The sequence below is a fragment of the Vanacampus margaritifer genome, chromosome 1 (genome assembly GCF_051991255.1).
Source record: "Vanacampus margaritifer isolate UIUO_Vmar chromosome 1, RoL_Vmar_1.0, whole genome shotgun sequence".
Classification (NCBI taxonomy): Eukaryota; Metazoa; Chordata; class Actinopteri; order Syngnathiformes; family Syngnathidae; genus Vanacampus; species Vanacampus margaritifer.
The window spans coordinates 63,443,653-63,470,645 of record NC_135432.1 but is presented as its reverse complement, the minus strand read 5'-3'; the positions used below and the strand labels follow the sequence as shown (position 1 = coordinate 63,470,645).

The window sequence follows — 26,993 nt, the reverse complement described above, 5'->3', positions numbered from 1 at the left end:
CCACAATGTTGTGCACATCCTTGCTTATGTTACAGGACACTGACTTGATCGCTCCACAATGTTGTGGTGTCTAGTCAACTCCCAAGTAGACACTCCACAATGTTGTGGTGTCTAGTCAACTCCCAAGTAGACACCCCACAACGTTGCATGCATCAATGTTTGTGATAGTAGAGTGACATGTGAATCCTCCCCAATGTTATGTGCATCTAAGTTCATTTTCCAGTAGCTTCTGACATGTGGACGCTCCACAATGTCATGCACACCCATGTTTATATTCCAGTTAACTCCGACATATGGTTGCTCCGCAATGTTGCATGCGTCAATTTGTTCCAGTAGACCGACATGTTTGCTCCACAATGTTGTGAACGAGGTGCTTCAAAAAGAAATGTGACGTGATTTCATTTTATGAGCAAACCATTTTGTCGGCATGAACGTAAACGCGCATCTAGACCAATACGCAACATTTGCCCTAATTTAACTGCTTGCTTTGAGAGAATTTTGCAGTGATTATGGCACAGCTGAAAGCCATTGGTGAGGCGGGCGGACAGGAGAGGGCTGGGTGGGGGTTAACTCCGGCAAGGAGGCTTTGAGGATGAAGGGAATCAGACGACGGACGAGGAGGAGGAGGAAAGGTTAGGCCTGAATGAGGATACAGACCGGGGTTTAAAAATTCACTTGGCTCGGCGCCTGGAGGAGTGAAAAGCATAAAATAGAGCAAGTCTGTTCTCAGCACGTCATCTTTTGTCTACAAGAAGCAGCAAAACTGTTCCACGCTTAAAGTGACTTTGTGGGTTTCGGGTGTCGGGCTGTCTGTTCTAGTCCTGTCAAAGAGAAGACAAGGAACACAAGCAATACGATAAAAGAAATACTAAATAGAAATCAGTACAATGCTAGATTGAATTACACTACGTGATTTGCGGGACAATTTTCTTGAGGGAATCTTATTGCTTGGCGCCAGCGTAATGTCGTTATAATTAGCACAACTTTAGCCAGAACCATAGCGACGCACAGACACATTGCAGACATCTCTGCTTATTTTATAAGATGGAAATACTGTCATCTCCACAATCACAGTAAGCCCGGGGGGTCACTGTACGCCTTGCTGTATGTTTGAATCTCTTGATACATAATGTGACACAATTATCAAAGTGGAAGGAAAGTACTGAATTATCATTCACAAAGATGTCCCGGCGCTCTCATATTGGACAAATATGTCTCCTTTAATGTTTATTTACAATCACAGCTCATCATTTAAACCTCGTCTTCTCAGTCTCACTGGCTCGAGACAAAATTTTGACGCCACTTTTTTTTTTTTTTTTTCCTTGGCGAAAACACATTTTTGTTCATTGAAACCGCTGGACGTGACTGTGACTAGAAACACGCTCTGATGAAGAACACAAGGTGTCATCCGAATGCCAAAAACATGAAGCTTTGAAGGTACGACGACGTGTGACTCAATGGAAAAAAAACAAGAAGAGAAGAAAACATGAAGCTGCTTCGCTGTTATGACATCTTCAAGGAAATGAAGCACAAAGTTTGTCCTAATTCTCCTTTAATTGCACGCCGAGACCACCGGCGCTGTAGTTGGAATAATCAGCTCCATATTTTGTAACCAACACCAAATTGCCACCATCTTGAAATGGAAATGCTCTAAATAGTTGCAGCTTAAGGCCTCACATCTCATGTTTGTTAAGGCCAAAATGGACCAGGAGCCGAGGTACGCCGCTGTGCTCGTGCGACTTCAGAGTGAGAAATCGCCCAAATGGATGCAAGTGTAAATACAGCGTGACAGCGACGTAATTTCGCAGAAGCATTTTAAGAGCCTCAGCCACTAATATTTCATAACGGTGTTTGTCAAAGTGTCATTTGTGATGACAAAGTTCGGTCTCGGTAAAACACCGTCATTGTGGAAACAGCACAGAATTACAGAATATACAGGATTCCTTCAACAGTCCAAAAACATATATATATATATATATATATATATATATATATATATATATATATATATATACTTTATTTTTTAGATATTTATTTATTTATTTTAAATATATTATTATTATTTTTTGTATGGTTTATTTTTTTTTTTACATTACTTTTTAGGTATTTATTATTATTTTTTAAATATATATTTATATTAAAAAAATTGTGTGGTTTATTTTATTTTTTTACATTACTTTTTAGGTATTATTATTTTTTAAATATATATTTATATAAAAAAAAATTGTGTGGTTTATTTTATTTTTTTTACATTATTTTTTAGGTATTTATTATTATTTTTTAAATATATATTTATATATATATATTTTTTGCGTGGTTTATTTTTTTTTCCATTATTTTTTAGGTATTTATTATTATTTTTTAAATATATATTTATATGTTTTTTTTTTGCGTGGTTTATCTTTTTTACATTATTTTTTAGGTATTTATTATTATTTTTTGAATATATATTTATATATATATATTTTTTGCATTGTTTATTTTTTTTACATTATTTTTTAGATGTTTATTATTTAAAAAAATATATATATTATTTTAATTTTATTTTTTTTGCGTGGCTTTTCCTTCAGGGACTAAGTTCACCACGTGACTCATCTACTATTTCCTGAGCAATTTGTGAGCTTGCACTGAGTTTGTTTGTCATGCTTCTAGAGAAAGTTCCCTCTTGCGATCAAGAGCGACAGAGCGCGCTGGACGAGGCCCGGCAGAATCCCCGCGAGGCCGTCTTCATCCCCGACTGCGGGCCCGGCGGCCTCTACAAGGCCGTCCAGTGCCACCAGTCCACCGGCTACTGCTGGTGCGTGCTGGTCGACACCGGACGACCCATTCCGGGAACCTCCACCAGGTAATAAACGCATGTTAGAAATGTGGTTTAGGAATGTAGTGAGAGCAAATTATAACTTTCCATTCATTTCGTCATGCCATGTATATGGACTAGAAAAATACTCACAGTCTGTATTTAAGCGGATGCAGTGCTTGGGTAAAAAACAGGCTCTGGCAAAAGTAAAAGTACTCATTCAACTCCTGTACTTAAGTAAATGTAAAAAGGTACAATTGACTCATCAGACCACATAGGTCCTTGGGCATCCTTAAAAAAGAGCTTAAAAAATCAGCAATTAGCTGAAATGTTTACTCAAGTGAAAAAAATGATTGCAATAGGCTTAATGTCGGACCTTTGTATACTAATAAAGTATTTGTACCTTTTTCCCTTCCCATCACGGCCACTTTTGTTAGCGTTGTACATGCTACATAAATTTGTGGAGAGCCTATAAAAAGTTGAGAGTCCGCGGCAAACTCGGAGATCCGAAGCCAGCTTATTGATTTAAGCACGGCAGGTTTTTCCCACTCTTCCGTCTTCCCTTTTCATCCAGCTCCCGTCTTGTGTATCTCGTCCCAACAGGTACCAGACGCCAGAATGTGACAACACCGCTCGTTCTCGCAGCACCGACGCCGAAGATCTGTTCCAGGGCCGAGACCTGACAGGTTTTTCCCTTCCCTTTTTTTTTTTTTTTTTTTACCACATCAGTCTAAGTTAAACTCTGGATGGCCTTACAATGAGCCACGTTCAAAGCGAGAATGTCATTGTGTTGACAATATCGCTTAGTAAGGCTAACATATAGCCATGTAGCATGAGAACCCAGAACTGTAATTTTCAACCATTGTGCTGTGAGAAATCATCAGGTGTGAAAATGATAACGTTTCACTGAATTGGTTTGAAAACGATTATTCATTTACTACCAATAATGTATATTTGTTCATCTATCTATGCCTGAAAATATCGATTGAAAACAACATCACAGTTGCTCCGGACTCAGGGAACAACCAATCATGACTCAGCTTGCTAACGACACATGACCAAACTCATTAGCCTCATAGGGGGCGGCCATTTTGCCACTTGCCGTCGACTGAAGATGACATCACAGTTGCTCAGGTCTCAGGTAACAACCAATCACAGCTCAGCTTCACAAAACAGGTGAGCTGTGATTGGTCGTTGCCTGAGGCCTTTGACGTCATCTTCAGTTGACAGCAGGTGGCAAAATGGCCGCCCCCTAAGATGGATAAAAACGACAGAATTTTGCCACATAACACATATTCCACAAATGTAATATTAATCAAAATGTCATGCATATGTAGCGAGGCCACATATAACATATTTTTATCAAGAATGACTTTGAACACATGCCATGTAACTCGTCACTGCTCACTTCCTGTTTGTTTTTTTTCGCCGCCATCGAAGGCTGCAACGTTTTATTCGCCATCTGCTGACTTTACAGAGCGAAGTGTGGCGGCTGCTGGCTGCGTCGCAGATGTGTGGCTTGTTTTTTATGGGAGGTTTTGTGAGTGTTGTGGGAGCGGTTGTGGTTGGAGGTGGCGACGGGTGACAGGCTGATCTGAGTAACTTTATGTCATCAAATGCTGTGTCTTCTAGAAAGGATTTCAGATTTACCAGTATGGGTTAAAGCAAGGAAAGTGGTGTTAATACAATTTGTTATAGGACAGTAGTAGGGTGAAACAACGTCGACAGCTGTCTGTGTTTCCACCACATTTGCACAGGTTCTTGTAGAAACAAGCACCTGTTGGTCTTGGGGAATCTGGAAGGGTGTGTGGAAAAGTCTTTGCCTTTCAAGTTGACAAAATGGACGTCACTTGAATTCCCTGTTTGCATCATACATGTTGCGTGTTTTGAGGTTTCCTCAAAACACGCAACATGTATGATTAGGGCCAGTGAAGAGAGGGAGAAAAGTTTGGCAGGATTCTGACTTTATTCTGAGAATTCTCACTTTAAAGTAAAAATTCTGACTTTAAAGTCGGACTTTAAAGTCAGAATTCTTACTTTAACTTCAGAATTCTGACTTTAATCTCAGAATTCTCACTTTAAAGCCAGAATTCTCAGAATTCTCACTTTAAAGTGAAAAGTCAGAAGCAAAAGCCACACAAAAAAAAAAATCACTTTAAAGTAAGAATTCTGACTTAATTCTCAGAATTCTGACTTTAAAGTCAGAATTCTAATGTGCGAACTTTGAGAATACAGTCAGAATTCTGACTTTAAAGTGAGAATTCTGAGATTAAAGGCAGAATTCTGAGATTAAAGGCAAAATTCTGGCTTTAAAGTGAGAATTCTGAGATTAAAGGCAGATCTCAGAATTCTGACTTTAAAGTGAGAATTCTGAGATTAAAGGCAGAATTCTGACTTTAAAGTCAGAATTCTGAGATCAAAGGCAGAATTCTGACTTTAAAGTGAGAATTCTGAGATTAAAGGCATAATTCTCACTTTAAAGTGAGAATTCTAAAAATAAAGTGAGAATCCTGCCAAACTTTTTTTTTTTTTCCCTCTCATCACTGGCACTAATCCTCCTCCGTGCCTCTGCATGTGACTCGCATCCATTTTCCTCCAATGAAAAAAATGATCATTTACCTATTAGTCTGTGTGACGCTTTGGGCAAGGTCTCCTTTCCTCGTTATGCTAGCTGAGTTAGTCTCCACAACCTTGGTGTAACCACACAAATTAGACTGGGGAGGTAATATTGCTGTTTGTTTGTTTTCCAGGTTGCCCCGAGGGGAAAAAAGTGGAATTCATTACGAGCCTGTTAGACGCCCTGACCACAGACATGGTTCAAGCCATAAACTCACCAGTCCCCTCTGGTGGCGGGAGGTAGGTAACAACAACTAAAATGCTGAATACATTATAGTACATCAGTAAGTTTTACACTCATAGGTGCATTTATTGATAACAAATATGATACATTAGATGCATACAGCTCATTGCCTATGCTGTAAATGTGATACAGTTGAGGCCCATACAAAATATATGGTTCATTAGATGTGTTATTAACATTTAAAATGATGTAAATATGCTACAATAGAGGTATACGTATAATTGTGATTTAAATATGCTACATTAAATATATAGACTATTACATCAGAAGTCAATATGTAACATCTGAATAATTAAGAAGGATGATTTAACAATGTAGGAAACAGAAATTTACAACACTTTATTTGTATAAATCCCTGCAAGTGTGTACATTTTCAAATCATTACTCCTAGGAAATCATTATGTGCCCTGACAGATCATATATTTTTTAGAACAGGCTACTCATGTAGTCCTTGGGTACTATCTGGTGCCCATGGACACCATGTTGGTGATGTAGAGCATTACTAACTGTATGGGTTCATTTAAATTGCAGCAACAGTTTTGGATTTTTCATTATAGATATTGCTTTTAAAATTCAGTTAGTTTTAATGAATTTTTAGAGCAGATTTGTTAGTTTTTTTTTAGTTTTTCAGAAAATATTTGGATTTAATATAGTTTTTATTAGTTGAGTTTTTTTATATATACTAAATGGACTATTTGTCGAGTAATTAAGTATTGGGCATACATGTCAACCCTAATTTGGTCCCACCTGTATTACAAACCCATAAAATCCTTATTTTCCCATAAAAATCCTTATGTCAGTTTTATCAATACTAAAGCTGTTTCATGCAATAACATTAATCTTACCTTACTTTCTTTCTTATATGAAGACATTGACAGTATCTTGTTCCAAATGACATTTTATTGCACAAAGAAAAAACAGATTTCTAAATATCACAGGGACGGTTGACTTTTTTGTTGCTTCACATTTCTCTCGTGCAACTTTGATTTCAAATGTTCTTTGACATCGTAAATGCCAGATGCCGCAACCTTAATGTCCCGTGAACAAAGCGAACATGATGCATACTCTTCTCCAAGTTTTGAATAAATCCGTCCATTCCGAACGAAAACGTCCAGTGTATCTTGTTTTTTTGGCCGGCCTGTCCCCCATTTTCTCAACCACTGCGAACGACTCGCAATTTTCGCGCTAACACAAATTTCTTAACTGCGCATGTCAGGAAACTGTTAGAAGTCTCGCGCGATAGACGAGATTTTGTGACCGGTTGTTGTTTAAATCGAGCTTATGCACACGTGTAGCACGTAGCCGACAGTAAATACTAAATAAATTTAAAAAGGGTAAGCAATATATACTAATATTATTATTTTCATGAAAACAGTTAAATCCGTATTCATTTCCAAATACGCCCGTATGCTTTTGCAACACTTAAAAATCCGTAAGAAATACGGACAAACCTTATGGGTTGACATGTATGATTGGGTAATAACATAAACTACAATTCTCAAACAGTTATTTGACCTTCCTTTTTCCATATAGACATACAGCATTGAGCCCCCCAATTTTTTTTTTAAATGAACCCCGAAAGCTCATGTACCTGTATGATACTATTAACAAAGACGATTTTAAAACTTGACATTTCTTAGTTTCATCAATGTAAGGTGCAGTTTCAATTAGTTTTCTTTCTTTCTTTCTTTTTTTTTTAAAGCATTTCTGTTGAAATGCGTATTTCATGGCTGACGTCCCCCTTGATCGCAATCCATCACTTTGTAACGCAAATCCCCTCCTTCCGATCTGTCATATTGCTTTTCCTTGAAACTCAAGCGCTTCGAGGAAGTGCTCATGGTTTTCGTTTCACACTCTCACACATCCCCGCGGACCCGAAACGATTCCGATGATTATCGAGAGACATTCGGATTGAAGTTGCCGACGAACAAAACATAATTTCTCCGCTTCGTTTTAAAATGGCCGCCAGCAGGTTCGTAGAGCCGGACCCCAGCCACACGCTGGAGGAGCGGGTGGTGCACTGGTACTTCGCCCAGCTGGACGCAAACGGCAGCCAGGACGTCGGCAAGAAGGAGCTGAAGCCCTTCAAGAGGTACCTGAAGAAAAAGGCCAAGCCCAAGAAGTGTGCCCGCAAGTTCACGGACTACTGCGACCTGAACAAGGACAAAGCCATCTCGCTGCACGAGCTCAAGGGCTGCCTCGGAGTCGGCAAGGACGGTAAGGATACTTTTTTTGGGGGGGGGAAATCATCACTATATTCGTGGAAGTTAATGGAAATGAATGCCTTGCCCAGTCCTACCTTATACAGATTATTTCCAGTATTGGACTTGAGGGGTTTCACTTAGAAGCTTCTCAAGCTGCTGACCATCTCATAAAGTTTTTAATAGCTTCTTTGTGAGAAACTTATAAAAAGACGGTTAGGCCAAAATGTGTAAACATCAACCTGGAGGAGGATTTGGCTCTTATCGGGTCATCGCACTCACATTTCCAAAGTGGGTGAAAAAACTCCAGTAGCTTAAGGTAACAAACATGCTTGTTGCCAGAATACACCAACAATTCATCAAGAGACGCTCGTTAAAATATCATATTGCAATGTTAAGTTTTAAGGGATTCGTTTTCTTAACCTATAACAGTCAATAATATGTTCTATGCAGCCCCACTAGTCTAAATATGGTATGCGTTTGTGGAAACTAGTTTTTATCTATCTCAGGGGGCGGCCATTTTGCTACTTGCTGTCGACTAAAGATGACATCATAGTTGCTCAGGTCACAGCGCAGCAACAGAGAAAAGGTGAGCTCTGATTGGTTGTTCCCTGAGCAACTGTGATGTCATCTTCAGTCGACAGCAAGTGGCAAAATGGCCGCCCTGAGATGGATTAAAAATGGGCTGGATTTTGCTTCATAACTCCGATTCCAAAAATGTAATATTAATTAGAATGTCATGTTTAGACTAGTGAGGTCACATATAACATATTATTGTCAAGAAATGTTTAAGATTGACTTCCACTTTAACATCGTATTGTGATTTATCTATTACTTTTTCAGGTGGTTCAACGGCAAGCAGCAGCTACGGGACAAGGCAAGGGACAAATGTGTTCAGTAAGAGCAACTAATACTACTACTTTTACTAATACGTCTCTGTCATCAGTGTCAAAGTCAATAGTTTGTGTTTTAACACGATTAATATGCACATTAATAACAAATATAATTTATTCATATTTAGAAGTGACTTCAGGTGCCACTTTTGGGAGGTTTTAAATTTCAGCCCTCGAGCCATTTTCCTCCACAGCCAGACCTTTTCACACTGCACTTATTTTTCATTGCCGCAGAGCAGCGCGCAAGGACGACCGCGCAAGCCTGCCCAACCAAGAAGCAAAACGCAGGCGTTTCCTGCTTATTTGATCTTTTGCTGTGAGCACTCTGAAATCACTCCGCCAGATTCTGTTCGATCGGATGCGCCTTGTGATGTCACTGCCAGGCCGCACTAGAATTGAGAATTTCTCAATTCGTGTTTGTTGCACGACACTCTGTGTTGCTAAGTGCAGTGTGAAAAAGCCTTCAGAACCAATCCCGATTCACAAACATACACACGGTGGTGAGAAGAAAATTGGCTGGTGCGCACGTGTCATGAATCCAACATTAATGTTGCACTTTGCATTTCTATGCATTTATTAGTTAATGAGGGCCCATTGTGTTCAGACATGCCTCAATAATTCTTAACGGCCCACATCCTTTTAAGTCACCGTGACTTTGCACTCCATGTCGCAATGTTGGGTTGCTGTTTTATTGAGCAGGCTTATTAAGAGCATGTGGTGGCGAAACACAACATATCCGAGTAATGGGAATACACCCCCCCCCCCCCTTGCAAATTCTTGATGTGCTGAAGTTGGGGTGTTTTTGCATTTTGATGAGAGGTCCCAGGGTGGCCGTTTTCTCCGCACAGACTCCCGCCAAGTCAGCAGGCGTGCTGGTAATATTGTTCCCTCGGTCCCGCAAATGAACATGACCACATTTTATGGAGTTGGGAGATCTGGCTCCACAAGGTCCTTTCGCAACAGGCTATTGGCTAAACCTGTGACATGACAAACTACCAACAAGGGAATAATTAAAGGGGAATTTATTTAAATAAATAAATAAAAATTGATCAACACACTTCAGGTGTGCTGGACAAACTACCAGGAAGAAAATAATTAAAGGGGAATTTATTTAAAAATAAAGTAAAAAAAAAAATAAAAAAATTATCAACACACTTCAGGTGTGCTGGACAAACTACCAGGAAGAAAATAATTAAAGGGGAATTCATTTAAAAATAAAGTAAAAAAATATATAAAAATTTATCAACACACTTCAGGTGTTCTGGACAAACTACCAGGAAGAAAATAATTAAAGGGGAATTTATTTAAAAATAAAGTAAAAAAATATATAAAAAATTATCAACACACTTCAGGTGTGCTGGACAAACTACCAGGAAGAAAATAATTAAAGGGGAATTTATTTAAAAATAAAGTTAAAAAAAATAAAAAATTATCAACACACTTCAGGTGTGCTGGACAAACTACCAGGAAGAAAATAATTAAAGGGGATTATTATTATTATTATTTTAATAAAAAAAATTTTTATCAACACACTTCAGGTGTGTTGGACAAACTACCACCAAGAAAATAATTAAAGGGGAATTTATTTAAAAAATAAATAAATAAATAAATAAATAAATAGAAGTTGATCAACACACTTCAGGTGTGTATGGCTGAAATGTTTGTCAGACAAATATTCGTAAATAATATTAGCAATCTGCTGTATAGCAGTGGAGCAAAGGATTCGTCGCTTTATAGGAGGAAAACACTTTACATACAGCAAAGTATAATCACTTGCTAATTCTGAACAGTACATTTTCTTTATTGTTTTTAACTTCTCTAAAAGTGGGTCACGACTTAGTGACCACAGCTAACCAGATTAGCTTTCGATGGCTTTAGATCATGTTAGCTGAAAAATGCTAACGCTACGCTAACAAGGCAAGGCCGAGCTCCATCATCCAGGGATGTGATTTTTCCGCTAATTCGCGAAATTCCGCTTTTTTTTTATCTCCCCCCCAAAAAAAATCCGATTTTTTATTTATTTATTTATTTATTATTATTTTTTTTTTTAGTAGTTCATTGTGTATGCACATGACTCTAACATGACACATAACATCTTCTGCTATAACAAAGGCATTTGTGGTATGCTCTGATATGAGTTACTTTTCATTTGGTCATGATACAATTATTTGTTCATGAAATTTGAACTCTTCAACATTATTTATGTGTTAATTTAGTAATCACATTAGTTAGATATGATGATATTCTCAGTGATAGTTTTTAAAAGCAAAGGCAGTCCAATGTTTTTGAATGTGACTGATTTTGAGTTGACTAAAACTGCCATTTTATATGGGATAGTTCAATATACATTGAAAATTTATGCTGTTGTTTTGTCTATTTCTTTGTCATGTGAGTGCATTGAAAGTACTTAAAAACACGGAAAACCCATGAGCTCCGGTGGGCTTTGCCCCCCTTGTCCCCCCACCAGGGCCTAGCTGGGTGCCAGCGGCCCCCAGACCCCCGGCTAAATTTTCAGATAATTTCACTTTGGTCAAATCACATCCCTGATCATCTTACGAGGCTAGCTATAATTGGCAACAGTAGCTAAAGGGTGCGGATCACACAAAAGTGTGCATTTATTAATATCATTTTATCGCTAAACCTTCAGGTTATTTACATACCATTCCGGTAGGACTGGTCCACGAACGTTTTTTTTTGCGTGCACATTTTGGCCTCGTTAACTGCACGCCATGTTTGTTTTTGGTGAATGATAGTCGCTGCTTTTCTAAAATGTTTTATTTACACGCCAGTAAAGCAGCCCTCTAAAAAACTAAACTAAACAAAAACCTGTTTCCGTGGACGTTTGTTGCCTTCGAGTGCAAACATTGTAATAGTCCTATCTTGAGCCAAGTGCCTTTTTACTTTTGAAGCATCCCAGGTGAAGACAGGAAAAGACAAGAAACGCTTAAAACAAAAAACAAAGTGTACTATATGTGAAATAATTTGTAACACAATGAGCCCACTAAGGCGAAATTGAAATTTGATTGGCTGAAGAAACAATTCCATTACTAATATAGGTTGCGTTAAAAGTGATTCTAAAGGCTCTAGGCAGATTAGTCTGACATGGCAACACACAGGTGCTGAAATCTGATTGGCCCAAAAAAAAATGGGAATGCCGGCCCACCCCTGCATGTCATGAATGTTAAAATCCACATTTCACATACTAAACACACATTTACACAGTAAAAACAGTGATATAGGTCACTTGAAAATACATGTAAATTGTATTTATAGTCAAATAACCTACAATATTTATAGTAAATAGTCAAATAAAACTGCATAGCGGCACTAAATGGGGAATTGGGTACTTAACCTGCAGTGTATGTCGAGCCAAGCCAAAGTTCTGAGTTGTTAGTCATGCGAGTCAAGTCGTCTCTTATTCGCTTTGGCAAAAAAACAACAAAAAAAAACATACTTAACGTATCGAATGTCTGAAACCGGCGGTCGTCGTAAATACTTGGCCGTAATATTTTATTTCCATGCGCGTAAAAGTGTACTCCGATGTGCCGCGCGCGTGAGATTTATGAGCCCGCCGAGAGACGTTGAACGCTAAATCCAGGAGCTACGAAGAGAGCACCTGCATTCAAAATGTCGCCTACAAACACAAGTTTCCACATACTGACGCGCACGCTATGTTCCTGAACATGTAACGCCACGCACGCACACACACACGCACACAGCTGAACTATAATGTGGCCATCTGTAAGCAATCAAAGCTCATCTCCTTTTCTCCCAGGCCTCCTCCATATGTCCATTTAAAAAAAATAATAATAAAAATAAAAGCCGACTTCCATCTGTCCTTAATGAGGAATGGCCTTCTTGAAATTGATTTTTTCGTTATTATTCTTAGGCTAAATAAATCCACAAAATGTTGGAAATGTGCATTTGCTATCATGAGTGAACCCACAAAAAATTCTCAGGAAGCCATGCCTGAAAAGACACAGAGATTTTTTCGGGTTTGACCCGTCATAAAACATGCTAAAAAAAATTAAAAATCATCCCCCAAAGCGAGTAGTACCCTGTAGGCACCTTAAATTTGGTTCGCATGATTAGACCCACAAAAAAGTCTCAACAACCCATTTTCTGAAAAGAAACAGGAAGTCAGCCATTGTGGTTTGAAGCGCCATTGTTGGCTCTGACTCGCCTTAAAACACTTAAGCCAATATCCCCAAATCAGTCGAGAGGAGACCCACAAAAAATTCTCCATACTCTTGTTAACAAAAGTGAGGGAAAAAATGTGAAACTAATAGAAATAGTTCAAATGAATTTTTGACGTCTATAGCCGTTAATGGCAGTGAATGAGTTAAGAGCAGTTATTGGAGGATTGTGAATGTGATAGCAGAAAGTGAAAGACACCATTTTTGCTTGTAAAATTCAATTATCTTTAGTCACCATTCGTTTTGAAGAGAAGTTTTATTTGTAACTTTGCATATCTAGAAAAGCTCTACATCATGCTAATTTATTAGTAGTAGTGACAGCGGTTCTTTTTCCGACACCCTCTCACCCACATCCACCCTCCCCCCCCCCCCGATTTTCCAAAACATTTGACACGGGCCACTGAAAAATGGATGGCAGGCCGCAAATGGCCCCCCGGTCCGTAGCTTGGACACCCCCATCCTACATGCTAGCATCAGCGCGTGTCACACTTACCGCAACGGCGTCTTCCCATGCTGTGATTGCAGTCGGTCGTCTGGTGTGAGAGGAGAACGTTCCAGGGGTCGAGACGAGCGCAGAGGGCACCGAAGGAAGGCATCGGCGCGCTCGCTTGACGGTGAAAAAAAGAAAGACAGGTCGGAGAGAAAATAACTTCCTGATTTGTTTCGTACAGACACACACACACACACACACACACACACAAAACAGAAGAAAACCAAGCAGCGCCAAAATATTTGCACTTTCTCCTCCCTGTGTTTGACATGTTATGTTTGTATTTTGGATTGCATGTGGTTTTGAAGTGAGTGAAAAGGTGAGCGAGGATTTATGTGTAGAAGTCGTCACGTAACAAGTGGAGCGTGTGCACAAAGTTAGCAGTTAGCAGTTAGCGGGCTAAAATATGCACATTGCTCTCAACTAGGGATGGGCGAGCACCGATACCAGCCTTACTTCAAGGTAACGGGTACTCATGAAGGATGCTGATACTAGCCACTGATACTTGAGGCAAAAAAAAATAAAAATCTGACATCAAGTAAATCTTAGTAGGTGCGTCCGTTTGACACATTGGAAAAAAAAAAAGTCTCAAAGTGACTGAGACAAAACGGAGTGCACTGCGATGTCATCGGCGGGTATGAAAACAGGAGTTCAGAACATGTACAGAAATTCTCCCATCCTTTAAAAAATAAAAATAAATAAATAAATAAATATGAATAAGTCTTCATATATTGTGGGGAAATTGAGGTCGAGATGCCCCTGAGTCAGCCAAGGTTGTTGAAACAGGAGTTCAGAACATTCTGACTGTAATTTCCCCCCCCATAGAAATGCTGTGGATTGCCCATCCCTACTAGCAACGGCGAAGGGAATGTTTGTTGTACATATGAACGTGCATCTAATTAGAATTAAACTGTGACTCCCCAAGTTGAATTCATCAGCGCGGAATTTTTAGCTGTATGGATCCCCTTGCACTGTAAATAGGGTTGTAAAGGGATGGAACATTTCCAGGAAATTTACAGAAGCATTCCAGTAAATTTTATTGGCAAATGAAGATGAGCAATTCGGGAAATATTCCAAATCCGACACTTTTCACGGGAATTAGTGGGAATTGATGGGGAGGTATCGCTATCAAGTGTAACTGTAAACATTTTTGTTTTGTCTAGCACAAACTCAACTCACTTCACCATAAGCAGCAGTTTGGTAAATATTGAATAATTGTTCAAAAAAGAGGCTTCAAGCTGCTCAATGCCACGCCCGGTTTACACTTACTGCGACACCAAACATAAAACAAAGACAACGAGACCTAGCGCGTTTCAAGCAAAGTAGCTTTGCCTTATGAAAGAGGCCGCCTAGCTTAAAGCTAACATGCTAATTGGTTAGGTTAGCTAGCTAGCTAGCAAGTACAGTATTATAGAGAAGGGTATGGAGCATAAATAAATCACACAATATAACAACTTTATATTGTTTTTTGTTTTAATAACCCTCAACACTCTCATGTAAATATTCAGTACATGTTTTTGTATGTAGCCTATATCCTATCAAAAATATAGTTTATTTTGTAGTGTCAAAATATTACATTCATTTACCTCAAAATCAGTTTTTTCTTCTTCTACTTTTGATTCCCCTTAATTCCCACGGAAAGTTTCCAACATTGAAAATTCCCCGAGTTTTGCAACCCTAACTGTAAGCAACCTTTGTAGAAACATTAGCGTTTTTTTTTTTTTTTTTTTGCCAGTGTGATATCTGACTTGCGTTGTGACGGGGGGGGGAGAGTTAGCACCGACTCGGGATTCACTTCACTTGCCTTTCAGGTTGTACAAATGTGACATTGGCCTGATTTTTTTAATTTTTTTTCAAAAAGTAGTCGGGATGAAAAGTAGAACCCAACAATTGAAGTCGGACCAAATATTGCTGTCTCAATCCAAACTATTCAAAATTTTGCTATCAATAATGTATCGTGCCGAGTTTTATCACGTAAAAATCTAAACAAATTAAGAAATATAAGGCAAAATGACATTCATTCGCCCAATTTAGCTTTAGATGAAACGTAACTGTCGCTAACATCCGGCATAGGCAAGTGGCGGCTGAAATTGAGTCTGTGCTACTCGCCCCTAAAGTGCAACCCAACGTTTACGAGCATTTTGTCCGCCAACGATGCTTGAAGATCAATGTTTTTTTTTTTTGCTAACGTTTTACGTCAATTCGAGTTTGTGCCGACCTAAAGGTAATAAATAAAAACAATGAAAAAGGAACCAACATTTTGTGAGTTTTTAATTCCAAACTAGCACAAATGTTTCAACTCTACCTTGGCTCGCCTCCCACGCAATCCACTAAACTGTCGAAGATTTCGCAATGCCAGGAAATAACGGTGACTAAACACGAGCAGTAAAATAGAATACTGTGTTTACATGTCTCACTCCATTAATATTGGCCGGCCCGCTCTGGTTAATCCTGCTTTTTGTACACAACCTGTGACGTTATGCAAACCGCAATTCATAAAATAAATATTTGAGTCTCCTGAGAAATATCAAGTCAACAAGTTTTATTTTGTGTTTCTTTGTAATGCATCGCGTTCAAATGTGAGACAATCTATAGGATTGCGTACGATTGTGTTATTCTGAAGACAAAAAAAAAACATGAAATTGGCTCTCTAACAGATTGCTGTAATTTTTAGAAACATAAATTCAGCCATTGAAGCCGGTTTACCTTCAGAACAAGGAACTTGGAAGGCTTCACTATCATGAGTAGACTCACAAATGATGTCTGCCATTTTGGTTTGAGGCCAACATTTCAAGCAGTTCAAACTCATCTTTAAAAAAAAAAAAAAAGAAGAAGCAGCAAATCGGCACCTGACACGCAAGTTTAAGTTGGGAACATGGCATGTCTATAATGAGTAAGCCATGCCCAGAAACAGGAAGTTCGGCCATTTTGGTTAAATGCGGCCATTTTAGGGTTACTTGGCCATTTTGAAGGACCAATTAAATCAATCCAATCTGTTTTATTTCTATAGCACATTTGATAAACAAGCGTTTCCAAAGTGCTGCACATTGAGATCCACACAACTATCATACAAATAAAATCTAGGAAAATCAACTATTAAAAAAAAAAGTAAATAAAACGCTAAAATACAATAAGTAAAAAAAGAAGAAGAAGAAGAATACATTAAAATAAATAAATAAAATAAAGACCCCGAGGACCTCACAAACTTGTCCTAGACATTTTGTTCAAAAGCTACCAAATTTGTAAAACATTTTTAAATAGTAAAAACCCTGCCACCGGTTGGCTTTAGCCCCTGATGCTAACTAGCTAGCTAGCTTGCTACCTAACAGGTAAACGAGCACCATGTTAGCTAGCTAGCTAAAGCCAAACTGTGGCAGTTTTTTTTTTTTTTTTTTTACTTTCTGGACCTGGATTTGCCACCTCTGAAAACCCGAGTAGAGAGATGGTCGGCGTTATATTGTGAGACGATAGAAAGTTGGATGGCACAATAAAACTTTTTGTCCGATTTGAACCTCGTCTAGGAGACAAGACGGACATCACTAAATGACAACAAAAAAAAATTATTGAGTGATCCTGAAGTAATGTTTACTTGTTCAATTCCACTGTATATTCTGAGAACTGCTTCACATCTGTGTTGCATGAACAAACTGGCACCTGCGAACGACCTGAACCGTTTCACTACATTCCACAATACCTGTCCAAAAATTGTCACAGAATGTTAAGATTGCGGAAAGCTTTAGGTGATTACTTTCCTCAAATCTTCAGAGTCGAATTTGAACGGGAAAGATTGGGAATGTGCCCGTCCCGGGTTTGAACGCGGAACCCACGCTCAAGTGCTTCCAGACACCGTAAAGACGAAAGCAATCACCACTAATGGCGATTGGTGATCCGCGAAGAAGCAGGCCTAAAAGACGACTGTCGGTCTGAAGCCAAGATTCCTCACAAGAGGCCGCTTTTTCTCGGTCAACTCCTCCAAGAAGCGTTTGGTCCGATTGTTACCAAATTTCACTTACTTATTGCATGCATGAACGTGGCGGTACCAGGTGCCTTTGTTTGAAGCTGACATGCAATTAAAAGGTTGCACTCACAATCAACGTTAATAGCTTCCAGGCGTGGAGTTAACCCCCCAAAAAAAAAAAATCACGACAAAGACGCGCTCTGTTTTCGTGGCGACGCACAGATGAGACTTCCAAAGCGCGGATGTCGTCGGCGCGTGTTGGCAGGTGGGCGGGGCTGATCATCGCTGATGAAATTGGAGCTGCGAGGCAGCTGCGGACACATATGGCACGTCGGACCGGCGGCGTGAAGTTCAAAAGAGTTTTGGAACGACACAGACAACGCGCCGTGTGGATTTCACAGGTGGCGACTGCAATTGGGGCTCGTGACCTCACGTCAAGTCGCTTTTATTTATCTAGCGCCAAATCGCAACAGAGGTTCGAGGCGCTTTATGCGGGTGAGCAGGTCAGCAAACTCGCTCCTTGTATGTTATATTGTCGTTGTTCAGCAGAATCCGCACATCTCCAAAATGAGCGGTATTTAGGATATATATATATATATATATATATATATATATATATATTTATAGATATATATATTGTAAAAAAAAATCAAAAACCTTCCGTTCGTTCAATTGCTAATTTAATAAGCTAAAAATGTATTTAATTTAATAAGCTAAAAAAAAAACCACTAATTTCAAAGTTGCTAATCATCACCCTCTTAAAATAATTGCTAGAGTAATTTAAAAGTAATTTATTTTGCCTAAATCATCGCCTCATGATGCAAATGGTTCCATTTTTTTGTGTTTTCTAAAAAAAATCTGAATAAATGACTTTTAAGCGATTATTTTAAGAAGGTGTCGTGATGTCAAAGTCTACGCTCGAGCCTGACAAAAAAAAACCTTTCAAGTTTTACAAAAGTGGACAATTTTGGGTTGCACAGACTTAATGAACTCTTTTTCAAAGGTCTTAGGTAGGGCTGGGTTTTAAAAAAAATCGATATCGAATCGATTTTCCTTGCCGAGCCTGATATTGATTCATAAAACTATGAATTTACTGTTCACATCAATTTAAAAGTATTTTCTTCCATTTATGAAAGACCAGATGCATTGCACTTTAAGACAATTCAGAATCTATTTAATTTATAATTACACTCATTGAATTAGAATTATGAAAACCTTTTCATCTCGTCCTTGCTGATGTGTCAATGTTTGTGTAGCACTTAAGTGATCATAACACCTGCTACATTCATTAATAAACTAAATCATTTAACCAATTACTGCCTACGCAACATTTTATTTTGGAATTGAATGCTTGTGGTGCTTTTATCATGTCCTTAACATTTAAGAAGAATTGATGTTCCATAATTAATCAATATCGGAGTGAAGTGAATCAAATCGAATCGAAATTAGAATTGATACCCAGCTCTAAATCTTAGCGCGATGATGTCATCAATAAAACAATGTTCAACATTTTGTTCTATATTTCAGCTAATCTTTTTTTATATTTTCTAACATTTTATATTATTTTGTATTTGTGTATTACCAACAATGACTTCATCTTTTTTCTACTGCCCCCCCCCCCAAAAAAAAAAAAGGCAGCTGGGATACGCTGTATGTGTGCATTGAAACACTTAAAACCACATGACGCACCATGAGGAGTAATTGGAAAGGGCCATTAACGCCGGCTGGGGGTCAGGGTCGCTGAGAACCTGCCCGGGGGTCACCGAGTTGCCCTGGCTTGGGCCAGGTCGAAGTTCATGTTCCAGACGCGCATCAGCAAGTGGAGGTTACGCCATTCTTTACACTTTGAAAATGGTTTGACTAAATCGTTACGGACGTTACGACACGAACGACCGACGCGATCGAGTATTTTAGCAGACGGACGCCGATCTGCATGCGCCTGAGTAATCCGGGGTCAACGAAAGGAAGGTTTGAAGATTCAAGGGTTAGCGCTTCAGTGCTTTCTCCGCTCTGCCCAAGTCGCGACCAGACCTCCCCAAGCGTCAGCGCGAAGTTGCTAATTAGCATTAGCCTCTAATGTGTGAAGCATTCTAACGTCAGCGTTTTCATTTCCTAGAAAGACGCAAGTCGTCAATAATCCTGTCGCGCGCGGCTTATAACCAAAAGGTCTCGGGATCAGTCGCCAAGGGCCCGCCGAAGTGGCAGCAGAACAAGTGGACTGATCCCGGGTCAGCCCCCTGAAACATGTATCGGATCAGCCGTTACATGGGAAGCTTCCCGGGAGGCCCCGCGGCGGTTATTTTATCAGGACGGCCACAAATTCAGCGGCTGCGTGCGACTTCATCAGTGGACTAACTGGTCCGGGAGGTGTGTGTGTGTGTGTTTGTGTGTGTTTTGCTATATTTGTGTGTGCGCGAGTGGTTCCAGGGGTGGAGTGCTCGGACGAGAACACACTTGCACTTGAATCGCACGGGATGAGGATGGCATCGGGTGGGAGATAGTAAATAATAACTTACTTTCCATTGTGATTATCACGGACAAGCTTGACCCAGCAGCACTGGTGAGTATTCACTATATTATTATTATTATTTTTAATGAAAAATTATGTTTAACCCCTTTCCTAGGTTAACGTAACTGAGTTAGGTGTTCAAGACTGGTTGGGGTTTCAGGTCAGGGCTAGGGTTTTAAGAACGGTTAGGTTTTAAAGACTGGTTTGTGTTACAAGACTGAGCTAGGGTTAAAGGTCAGGTTTAAGGCTGCAAATGAGGCTTTCAAGTTGGAGTTTCAAGACAGGGTTAGCGTTTAGAATGAGGTTTTTCAAGACTCAGTTTGGGTTTCAAGTTGGACTTTGTAGTTTAGACCTGTCATCATTTGGAGTTTCATATTAGGGTTTGTAGACAGAGTTAAGGCGTCAATTTGGTGGTTGGGACCTGTGTTAGGGTTTCAAAGAGGGTTTCAAGCCAGAGTTAGTTTAAAGTTTATGTTTGAAGGTTGGATTACAGTTTCAAGTTGGGGTTAAGGTTTCAAAGTATAGATCCAAGCCTGGGTTCAGGTTTCAAGGCTTGTTAGGAGTTTCAAGGCTGGGGTAGGGTTTCAAAATAGGGCTATTTTTTTTTTCAAATTATGGTTTCAAGACTAGGTTAGGATTTCAAGTTGGTGCTTGAGGCCTGAATGAGGGTTACAAAGTAATGTTTCAACTAAGCCAGAGTTACACGTTCCAAGTCAGGGTTTCAGGCCGAGTTGGTGTTTCAAGTTCAGTTTTGAAGGCTTGTTTTGGGTTTCAAACCAAGGTTATGGTTGGCTGATACAGTCCACTTGCACTGGGGGGCAAGGATTGCTCCTTGGTGGAGGTCTTTGAATGGCAATATGTGATGTTGTGTCTGTTCCTCAGCAGTAAATGAATTCATTGTGATCACCCGGAGGGAGACGAAGCGCATCTGAAGCTGACAAATGGCCGTACTGGAGGTTTGTGTCGTCTTCTTCTTCTTCTTCTTCTTCTTCTTCTTCACCCTCCAAACACGTGAGAGCAGAACACTAACACTTGCTTGATGTAAATACGAAGTCAACATGTTAGCACGGTGTGAAAATACTTGACAGCACCTTTAACCTCCGAGACCGTCCATACTGTCATGTCCTCTGAAACTATGTGCATACCAAGCACTGTCATTTTAAACCCTAACTCTGTCATGGAACCCCAACATTGGCTTCTAACTTTAATTCTAAAAAAATACCAAACCTCATTTAAGAACCTCTTGAAATCCTGATTAGAAACCCTAACTCAGGCTTGAAACCTTGATAAGAAAGCCTAACTAGCGCTTTAAGCCTGCTTTTGAAGCTATTGTTCTGAAACCCAAACCCAGGCTTGAGACCCTAATTTGAAATTCTACCACTGGCTCAAAACCCTCATTTGAATCCCTAACTTTTGCTTCAAGCCATCATTTTAGACCTTAGTATTGTTTGAAATCTGAACATGGCCTTGAAACCATAACCCTGGTTTGAATCCCTGTTGTTAAACTCTAACCTTTGCTTGAACCCCTAACCCTAACCCAGTCCTTGAAACCCCAATCTTAAAACCGTAATATGGAAGCCTAACCCTGACCTGAAAGCTCCCTTGCTTTGAAACCCCAACCCAGGCTTGAAAGCCTGATTTCAAGTTCTGTCTTTTCGAACCCTAATTTCCAACCCTGAGCTAACTCTAACCTGTCCTTCAAACCTTAATTTCACACCCAAACTCTTGCTTGAAAGCCACACTTGAGCTCCTAATTGGCACTTCAAACCATAACACTGCCTCAAAACCTTAAATAAAAACCCTAATCCTGATTTAAAACCCCGAAGTGAAAGCCTAATACTGTCTTGAAATCCAAATTTGAAACCTTGGGCTTGACAGTCTAATTTGAAAGTAACCAATCCTTCAAAGGCCAATTTGAAACCCGAACCCTCATTTTAAGATTTGCTTTCCCCATCTGCTCCAGTGCCACCTGACGTTTTTACTCCTGACCTCGGTGTTGGCGGCGATTCTGGGCTCGCTGCAGGTGGGCTACCACACGGGGAACGTCAATGCCCCCGCTAAGGTAAGCCCCGCCCACCAATTCGAGAAAAAGACTTTCCCGGACCAATCAACAGCGTGTCTGCTTTCAGATCATCGAGGGGTTCTTCAACCAGACTTGGAGGGACCGATACAATGAAAGCATGCCAGACCACAGCCTGACCCTGCTGTGGTCCCTCTCGGTCAGCATCAAGGACTTTGGAGCCCTGCTGGGCTGCCTGGGAGTCAAATACCTGGCAGACTCTTTTGGACGGTGAGGATGAAAATAACTTGTGAGCGTGAAGTCTCCGATGCCTTTCGATGAAATCTTCATCCTGCCACCCCGCAGTCGTAACTCCATCCTGATCGTCAACTGCCTGTCGGTGGTGGGGGCATCCCTGATGGTGGTGTCCAAATTCATCGAGTCGTTTGAGGCTCTGATCCTGGGCCGGTTGCTGTTCGGTCTCTTCTGCGGCCTCGTGATGAGCCTCAACCCGCTTTACATCCAGGAGGTGTCGCCCACCGCCTTGAGAGGCGCCTTCGCCACCCTCAACCAGGTGGCCTTCGCCTCGGGAATCCTGCTGGGGATGGTGAGGAGAGGACGAGCCGCCGTTGCCGTAGAGACGAGACGAAGGTTGACCGGGCTCTCGTTGCAGGTGTCGGGACTGGAGACCATGCTGGGCACCGAGAAACTTTGGAACATGATGCTGTCCCTGTCCCTGATCCCGGCGCTGGCGCAGTACCTCTTCCTGCCTTTCTGCCCCGAGAGCCCTCGATACCTGCTCATTAACAAAGGGCAGGAGGACAAGGCCGACGCGGGTGGGAAAACACAAAAACTGAACCCAACTTCAAACCATAACCACTTGAACGCTTAATTTGAAATCATAAGCACAGTTTGAAAATCTAACTTTATAGTTTAAGGGTTAGGGTTAACTTCAAAGTGCCTATCTTAACTCTTTGACTGCCAGACGTTTTCAGAAAAGGGATGCCGTGGGCGCCAGCCGATTTAAGCATTTTTGACTGATCTTTCAAGGTCCACAGAAAATTATGTGTTTGGACTATGGAAACACTCATACTACCAAATGAAAGATTGGACTCTCATCTTTCATCAGAAAAAAAAGTTTGTTTTTACCTTATTCCGTTTTTCAGTAATCAACAATAGAAAATGGTTAGTTTCACCTCTGTTTTGAAAAAACGTATTTTAACGTCTTTGGCACTCCTCCATAGGATTTTACTAAACGTTATATAACGTTTTTGGCAGTCAAAGAGTTAAAACCCTAACCCTGGTTTTAAAACCTAATTTTTGAAACTCAACATAACTCAAGTTTATCCATACTTTGAATCGAAAAGACCCCGAACATTTGCTTCAAGTTCAATTCTCCAATTGAAAACTTGATCCCAATTTGAAACCCTAACCCAGGGTTGAAACCATAATCCTAGTTTGGATCTGTAACCTTTGTTTAAAAACTCAGTTTTGTAACCCACAACTTAAAACCCTTTCCTAGCTTGAAAAATGTAAACCCTAACCCGGTCTTGAGACCCCAATTTCAAACCATAACCCTAGTATGAAAGCCTAACTTTTGTTTGAAATCATTTGCACTGCATTCTAGGAACCAAAAAATGTCGACGAAAAGTACAACGGGCAGCAATATTTTTTTTGCCTCTCTCACAAGAACCGTTGACAGTTCGTTGGCAGTCTGTAGCACTTGTTTCAACCCTTACATGTCAACAAAAAGGTACCGTCCATGGTCCTTTTGCCAGTTTGGAATGTTTATATACTTTATCTAATCATAAACATGACTTATCTGTACCTAGGGGTTGTATTGCGACCCCTGTCGTGTACATCACGAAAGGTGTCGGACAAAATCGAACCCGACCCCCTTTTTTTTTTTTTTTTTTTTTTTTCTGACAGTACAACTAATCCTCTTGCGACCGTTCCCTCAGCCCTGCTCAGACTGCGAGGAAGTCCCGAGGGGGTGCTGGCCGAGCTGGAGGAGATGAAAAGCGAGGCCGCTCACGCTCGACCCTCCGTCGGCGTTTGGGGATTTTTCCAGAAGCGAAGCTACAGGCAGCCAATCATCATCGTCACGTGCGTCAACCTGACCAGCCAGCTGTCAGGGTTCAACGCGGTAACCGCAAACACCACTGACATTTGTTTGGGAGCCCATTCCCAGTCTTGAAGCCACAATTTAAAACCTGATCTGTAGTTAAAAATGCAGGTTTGAGTTTTCAAATTTGAAACCCAAACCCCATCTTGAGAAACCTAACTTGAGTCTCCGGTCTTTGCAGATCATCAATTATTCCACCACGATGTTCCAGGCTAATTTCGAGGAGGCCAAGTATCTGACTTTAGGCGTGGGGGCCGTCAACGTCATGTTCACTTTGGTGGCCGTGAGTCCGCGTGGCCTCAGTCGCCACAAGCGCATCAAGTCCTTTTTAGTCACTTTGTACCTTCTTCTTTTTTCCGCCGTCAGTTCTTCCTGATGGAAAAGGCCGGGAGGAGGCGACTGCTCCTGATCGGCTTCATCATCATCGCCGTGTGCAACCTCTTGATGACCGTCGTGGATTCTGTGGTGGTAAGCTTCAGTCTTGGAACTTGCACTTGCACTTGCAAGAGTCAATTTTACTCAATGTATTTTTACTGCGTATGAGAAAATGTACCTATCCCGTGAAAAAAAATCTGTTAAAGATTTTTCACTCAGTAATAAAGTAAATTTTGCCAGGAGAGGTTTAGACTTTGCTAGCTTGTGTCACTCATGAGGAACAAACCCACCACCACCCCTGAGCCGTGCCGCTCCTACTGTGTGTTAGTATATCGCTCGTGTCAGCTGGAATTTTTGTGCTTCCAAGTTTTGGTCTCCTTTTTTGGATATTAGCAAACAGTAGGAGTGGCATAGCTCACGTGGTAGAGTGGCAGCCTCTCAAGCTGAAGGTCGGGAGTTTGTTCCTCAACCCTTGTGTAATTTTTTTTTTTTTAGTCAAATGTACTCCAAAAAAATCCTTCTAAAATGCACTTAGAGAATTTCTGAGTGAAAAAGTCAAAAGTACTTGAAGTAAAATTTACTCTGAATGTTTTACTCTCTTCCAACTGTAAATTTGACTCTCTGTTTAGAGTAAAATTTACTGTACAAAATTTACTGTGCATTTTAAAAGTTGTATGCTGTAGCCTCGTCCTAGCTAGCGCTAAGCTAGCGCTAAGCTAGCGCTAAGCTAGCGCTAAGCTAGCGCTAAGCTAGCTTGTCTCTCCACGTAGTAGGGGCTTCCCATCCAAACATCCCTCTCTGACGACAATACGCCTTGACGCAACTCAAGTGGCAAAATTCTCCTTCATATCATTCCGTATCGAATCATCTTTTGTTGAACCGCCAAAATTATTATTTTTTTGCGTCCGCCATCATGCAGCAAATGGTGCCTGAGCTGGGGAGCTTGCAAGTCCTGCTGGTGTTCTGCCTGATCTCGGCGTACGAGCTCGGGCCGGGCCCCATCTCCTGGTTCATCGCCGGCGAGTTGTTCGACCAGCCCGGCAGGTCCATCGCCATGGCCTTCGCCAGCATGCTCAACTGGGGAGGGAAGTTCCTCCTGGCGCTGCTCTTTCCTCCCTTAATGGTGAGTGTCAATCCGGGGGTGGATTTTTTGTCCTTTTTGCCACTTTTGCATCTGTCTCGCACACAGAAAGTCATTGGCGGCTACTCTTACCTCCTCTTCATGATCATGGCTGTGATGGGCTTCGCCTTTACTTGGTTTCGAGTTCCCGAGACCAAGGGTCGAACGTTCGACGAGATCGCGGAGGATTTCCGAGGGGCGGAAAACCTCCCTTTGCACAATAAGAACGGATTCAACACCTTCACCTAAACGGATCTTTGGTGTACGTCTCCGTATGGTTAGAAAAGTGGGCGGCTCACCACGGGTGGCCCCAATTGTTTTTGCCAAGCATCCAAAAATGTACGTACCAGAAGCTGGGAGGTGCTCTGAGGAACACCAGCATTTAATAGCATGGGAACATTGCCACCTAGTGGATGGAAGTAAGAGTTTGAAAGCACCATGCAAGATTCAGTTGGTTGTTTTGAAATATTTTTGGAGCAGACCAGAGCCTGGTTTGCTCCAAACTAAATCAATTTATAAAATATATATACAGTATATATAAATAATAATGTGAATTGCAAAGTGACTTGACAAAGTGAGGTGAGAAGAAGAAGCGTTAAGGTGCTTCGAATAATTAAAAGACGAAGTGAGATGTTTACCGTGTTGATGACAAAATGTAAGAGAAGAAGGAAAAGAAGAGACACGATGAAGTGACGCAACCAAATAAAGAGACACACCCAAGTGTCACAAGTAGAGCCTGACTGGTATGGAATTTTTGGGCTTATGCCGATACCTATGTACTTGTAGGCCTACTTGTGCAAGTATACTGGGGGCAAAAAATATATATATATATGATAACTGATATATCAGCCAATGTATGAAATAAGAACATTGATATACACAGGATCTATATTGTACATGAGCATAAATTATGTTAACGTTTTAAATATTATTTTACATAAATTGATATAAAACACAAAGTATGATACTATTAAAGGCAAATAATAGATTTATTTAATTTGTTAATTAAAAATTTTAATTGCTTGTCGCCCCTGAAGCTCACCATTAAGGGTTGGAATTGGGGGGTTAGATCACCAAATGATTCCCGAGCGCGGGTCCTGCTGCTGCTCACCGCTCCCTTAAAAAAATAATAATTTATGATTTTTGAATTTATTTCTTTCTTTTTTTGACAATAATATGTTCTATGCAGCCCCACAAGTCTAAATATGATATTCTGGTTAATTTTGCATTAGTGGAATATGAGTTAAGCAGCCGTTTTTATCCATCTTGGGGGTGGGGGGGGGGGGGGCATTTTGCCACTTGCTGTCGACTGAAGATGACATCAATGTTGCTCAGGTTTCAACAACCAATCACAACTCAACTTAAAAAAAACAGGTGAGCTCTGATTGGTTGTTGCCTGAGCCCTAAGCAACATTGATGTGATCTTCAATCGACAGCAAGTGGCAAAATGGCCGCCCCCGGGATTTTGCT

The 26,993-nt window shown here is 40.5% G+C and overlaps 2 protein-coding genes across 18 annotated transcripts in view; both read left to right on the top strand.

Moving 5' to 3' along the window:
• smoc1 (SPARC related modular calcium binding 1) overlaps positions 1–15,689 on the top strand; it is a 31,747-nt gene extending 16,058 nt beyond the window's left edge. For 6 of the 16 annotated variants that reach the window (XM_077560061.1, XM_077560059.1, XM_077560056.1 and 3 more), the window contains 6 exons: positions 2,653–2,845; positions 3,401–3,483; positions 5,548–5,653; positions 7,627–7,874; positions 8,702–8,735; positions 13,473–15,689. In XM_077560061.1, the coding sequence (XP_077416187.1) occupies positions 2,653–2,845; positions 3,401–3,483; positions 5,548–5,653; positions 7,627–7,874; positions 8,702–8,735; positions 13,473–13,596 (788 nt within the window). In that variant the 3' untranslated portion in view covers positions 13,597–15,689. Of the gene's footprint in view, positions 1–2,652; positions 2,846–3,400; positions 3,484–5,547; positions 5,654–7,626; positions 7,875–8,701; positions 8,756–13,472 lie in introns of all 16 variants that reach the window. The other 10 variants (XM_077560062.1, XM_077560060.1, XM_077560058.1 and 7 more) reach the window with 3 other exon arrangements.
• Positions 15,690–16,800: 1,111 nt separating this feature from the next.
• Positions 16,801–26,257, top strand: slc2a1c (solute carrier family 2 member 1c). 2 transcript variants are annotated; one of them, XM_077560066.1, is made up of 11 exons: positions 16,801–19,955; positions 20,790–20,860; positions 21,868–21,966; positions 22,034–22,194; positions 22,270–22,510; positions 22,577–22,739; positions 23,865–24,049; positions 24,210–24,311; positions 24,395–24,496; positions 25,323–25,526; positions 25,593–26,257. In XM_077560066.1, exons 2-11 carry the CDS (start codon positions 20,846–20,848, stop codon positions 25,770–25,772), a joined length of 1,452 nt encoding a protein of 483 aa, XP_077416192.1. In that variant the 5' UTR covers positions 16,801–19,955; positions 20,790–20,845; the 3' UTR covers positions 25,773–26,257. The 2 variants fall into 2 exon arrangements, with proteins under 2 accessions (XP_077416192.1, XP_077416193.1); XM_077560067.1 differs by having other exon boundaries at positions 20,787–20,860.
• Positions 26,258–26,993: the final 736 nt, after the last annotated feature.